Consider the following 4,856-nt stretch of genomic DNA (forward strand, 5'->3'; position numbering starts at 1 on the left):
AACACCTAGGGAGAAAATTAACCACAAAGTGAGTGATCAGGAATACAAGGTGGTTAGGGCGGTCAGGACAGGTGGCGGTGAGGCCAGAGAAAGATAGGGCGGTCAGGACAGGTGGCGGTGAGGCCAGAGAAAGATAGGGCGGTCAGGACAGGTGGCGGTGAGGCCAGAGAAAGATAGGGCGGTCAGGACAGGTGGCGGTGAGGCCAGAGAAAGATAGGGCGGTCAGGACAGGTGGCGGTGAGGCCAGGAGGAATATAGGGTGGTCGGGAGAGGCGGCAGTGAGGCCAGGAGGAATATAGGGTGGTCGGGAGAGGCGGCAGTGAGGCCAGGAGGAATATAGGGTGGTCGGGAGAGGCGGCAGTGAGGCCAGGAGGAATATAGGGTGGTCGGGAGAGGCGGCAGTGAGGCCAAGCAGTAATGAAGGCAGAGGCATATGTGAGGTTAGGAGAAGCAGCGGTGAGGGTGGAGGTCACATACAGGAGTACATGGGAGGTTAGGAGAAGCAGCGGTGAGGGTGGAGGTCACATACAGGAGTACATGGAGGTTAGGAGAAGCAGCAGTGAGGGTGGAGGTCACATACAGGAGTACATGAAGGTCAGGAGAAGCAGCGGTGAGGGTGGAGGTCACATACAGGAGTACATGAAGGTCAGGAGAAGCAGCGGTGAGGGTGGAGGTCACATACAGGGGTACATGAAGGTCAGGAGAGGCAGCAGTGAGGCTGGAGGTGACACTATAGAGGAGCAGAGCACTCCATGTCAATGGTGTAGCTCTCTCATCCCCTCGTATATCAAATGGTTGTGTGCAGTTGTATTTTAGAGTCTGCAGTTTTTAGGTTATGAACGGTTGTAAACACACAGGTCTGATTAACCATTTAATATTTGCCATAGTCCCTACCCGGGAGATGACACCCAAAATCAGACGGACTGTATATAGTGCAAACCAACCCCAGTGACTGCTCCACCCAACCACAGTGAGCCAGGCAACACACTCATTTATAAAAAGCCTTGTTAAAATTCTTCCACAGGTTCCAGGGGCTGAAGGAACAGGGGTCATGGAATGATTACAAAATTATACACAAAGTGATAGCTTCTCCCCCCCCCCCCCCCCTCCCCCACCCCACACACGAGCACCATCCGGCAGCTACAACTCAACAGGTTTGTACATCGATCATCAATAATAAAAAAAAAAAAAGAACAAAAAAACAAAACTGACAATACTCGTAAAAGTCTGAAGATCGTTAGGTCAAAGTCCAATGTGGGCAGCAGTGGGTCGGCGACTAGTCTGTCTTTGCCTTCTTGCTGCCGTCATTGCAGTTCTCAGTCACTGCCTCCACAACTTCCAGTTTTCGCTTGCTGCCTTCGGCACTACTGTGAGAATACGGCTGGAAGCGGACAATGATGCAGGTCATGTTGTCACATCCTGTTCCATCCCCAGAGGTGTCTGGAGCCAAGCACTGGTCCAAGAGCTGGAAACGAGACTCCCATCAATAACCTAAATACACATGTTCTTCCAGTGCAGCCTTTACCCCAAACATATTACAGTGAAGTCTGTGATATATCTGTCCATCAACCATCATCACATCCACATAGCACAACCAACTTCATGATCCGACCCATCAACCATCATCACGTCCACGTAGCACAGCCAAGTCCATGATCCGACCCATCAACCATCATCACGTCCACATAGCACAGCCAAGTCCATGATCCGACCCATCAACCATCATCACGTCCACATAGCACAGCCAAGTCCACGATCTGACCCATCAACAATCATCAAGTCCACATAGCACAGCCAAGTCCACGATCCGACCCATCAACCATCATCACGTCCACATAGCACAGCCAAGTCCACGATCTGACCCATCAACCATCATCAAGTCCACATAGCACAGCCAAGTCCACGATCTGACCCATCAACCATCATCAAGTCCACATAGCACAGCCAAGTCCACGATCTGACCCATCAACCATCATCAAGTCCACATAGCACAGCCAAGTCCATGATTCGACCCATCAACCATCATCAAGTCCACATAGCACAGCCAAGTCCATGATCCGACCCATCAACCATCATCACGTCCACATAGCACAGCCAAGTCCACGATCTGACCCATCAACCATCATCAAGTCCACATAGCACAGCCAAGTCCACGATCTGACCCATCAACCATCATCAAGTCCACATAGCACAACCAACTCCATTAACCAATGATTACAAAACTATACATAAAGTAATTGCTCCCCTGCACATGAGCACCATCCGGCGGCTACAACTGGTTTGTACATCGATCATCAATAATTAAATGAAACATAGAAAAAAAAATAAAAACACTATAAAAATCATCCTGTCCACAGAATACAGCCATCTTATGACAACCCATCATCTACAATCATCCTTTCCACACAGTACAGCCAAATCAATCATCTGACTCATCACCAACCACCATCTGTTCACACAGTACAGCTAATTCCATGACCCAACCTATCAACCACCATCCTGCCCACACAGTACAGCTAACTTTATGATCTAACCTGTCATCAACCAAGTCCAAAACAGTACAGCCATCTCAGTGACTCCACCCATCATCTACCATTATCCTGTCCACACAGTACAGCCGACTGCATGATCTGACCCATCATTAACCACCATCCAGCACACACAGTACACCTAACTCCATGATCTGACCAATCACCCATCATCTTGTCCACATAGCAGAGCCAACTCCATGATCCAACCCCATCAATCCATCCACATAGTATAGCAAACTCCATGATCTGACCCATAATCCACCATTATGTCATCCACAAAGTACAGACAAATCCGTGTCCTGACCAGTGATCTAGAGTCACTCCAGGAACATAGCTCCTCTCGGATCCCTCACCTCTTCCACTATAGACGAGAGGTTCACTGGTTCCCCACTCTGATCATGCTGGCTGATCCTCTCATGGATGAAGTCCACAACTTCCTGGCTGCTCATGACATTCCTGAAATGAAGAACACATTAGTGTCGGCCAATGCCTGATTGAATGTCTCCTGGAATCTGAGCACCTACCAGATTCCATCACAGGCGATCACCATGAACTCGTGCTCCTCATTCAAAGTCAGCACCTTGATGTCAGGTAAAGCGGATATCATCTGCTCCTCCGGGGGGAGGTTCCTGTTCCTCTTGTAGAAGTGATCACCTAGAAGTAACATGGACCCGTTGTACTGGTTTTGATGTCAGTATCCCACATGCTGATAGCCATGGACAATGCCTACCTATGGCCCTTGACAGGTTCAGGCCTCCGTTCACTCTGCCGTCCATGGTAACTTTCCCACCAGCATTCTTAATCCGTGCCAGCTCCAGCTCATCCTCTGGTTTATGGTCGTAGGACATGTCCACGGCTTTGCCTCCCTCAGACACAACACATCGGGAGTCACCGGCATTAGCCACAATCAGCTGCTTCCCCCTGATCAGGGCGACAACAGCCGTGGTGCCACTGTCAGAGCCGGGCTGCGGGGAGACAGACACGTGGAGCTCTATGAATGTTGACCACCATATAAATGTAACATGATGGCGGTTTCTGAAAATGACTAGGGGTGTGGCTTATACTGGCGCCACACTAACGACTATTAGTCATTGAGAAGGTAAAGCACGCAGTGTGAATAAAATATAAGCGGCCACCAACCTCCTCTTTCCCGTCCATGCCAGGAAGCATTTCATCTTCCTCATCCTCTTCCTCCTCCTCCTCCTCCTCCTCAGCCTCGCTGTCTTCCTCATTCTCCGCCTCCTCGCTGCTGTATTCCTCTTCGCTGCACTCCTGAGGGACAAGACAAGATCAGTCAAAAAGCCAGGCAGTGTCGTGGCCCTGGGGCCACACTTTATATTCATGGCTGACACCACAAAGCATGGCAAGATGGCAAATTAATTAATGGGGGCTCCAAGCGTCCAGTATCCAGACAGAGATGTGGAATGTGAGCATGAAACGTGTTGGAACTGATGTCATATGTATGTTGGAAGGAAGTGTGATGAAGGGGTCACTACTCTCCATGGACAGCAGCATGTTCCTGGGGATGAACGGCAGCAACGGCAGTCATACAAATCACCACCGTCCTCCCATTTTGCCCCTCTCCAAACCTCACCTCACTGTCGTCCTCCTCATCTTCAGCCTCAGACTCTTCACTGTCCTCAAAGAACTTGGACTTTTCTGTAGCTGGTGGCTGTGTGGGGCAGGAGGAACAGGAAGGTCCAGCCTCACCGGTGGAAGAAGACACTGCCTCGCTGGCTGCCTTGCGGTGTGAGGAGCTTCCAGAGCCGCTGCCTCCTTCATCCGATGAGGAGACTGCTGCCACGGAGGTTTCTTTCTCGCCGTTCTTGCACTTAACATCTGGTTCCAGGTCCCCGTTAACAGTTGTGGTCTTGTCGTCAGTGTCCGTCTTATCTGCATTATGTGGACACAACTTATTCCGAGCCCCCTTCCCGCAGTTCTGGCCATAACGTGTGAGCAGCTCCTCGATGGTCATGGTGGCCTCCTCATGAAGCAGCACGGCTTCCTCGTTGTCCACTGGCATAGAAGACGGCAGAGAGAACATGAGAAGAACCCTCCACAATGAGTCGTAAACCAAACGGTCACAGATTATCATTAGAAAATGTCGTTTTGGGTCTGCAGCTCCAACGCAGAACGATGTGTCTCCATGGTAACACAACATTCCCTAGGCCAGGGATGGCCAACCTGAGGCTCTCCAGATGTTGCAAAACTACAACTCCCGGCATCAGCCTACAGCAGGGCATGGTGGGAATTGTTAAGTACAGCGGGGAGTAGAGGAAGAACGCGCGACTACACGATCAGACCGCGCTGGGTTTACTGCTGTTA

The 4,856-nt window shown here is 50.5% G+C and overlaps 1 protein-coding gene across 1 annotated transcript; it reads right to left on the bottom strand.

Annotated features, from left to right (window-relative positions):
- Positions 1-865: 865 nt before the first annotated feature.
- On the bottom strand, positions 866-4,707 carry LOC122935044 (protein phosphatase 1G-like). The gene is made up of 6 exons (XM_044290765.1): positions 4,126-4,707; positions 3,672-3,803; positions 3,262-3,496; positions 3,056-3,185; positions 2,885-2,987; positions 866-1,465 (listed from the first exon to the last, which is right to left on the bottom strand). The coding sequence occupies exons 1-6, from the start codon at positions 4,690-4,692 to the stop codon at positions 1,277-1,279; spliced, it is 1,356 nt and encodes a 451-aa protein (XP_044146700.1). The 5' UTR covers positions 4,693-4,707; the 3' UTR covers positions 866-1,276.
- Between the last annotated feature and the right edge of the window lie 149 nt (positions 4,708-4,856).

The sequence above is a fragment of the Bufo gargarizans genome, chromosome 4 (assembly GCF_014858855.1).
Source record: "Bufo gargarizans isolate SCDJY-AF-19 chromosome 4, ASM1485885v1, whole genome shotgun sequence".
NCBI lineage: Eukaryota > Metazoa > Chordata > Amphibia > Anura > Bufonidae > Bufo > Bufo gargarizans.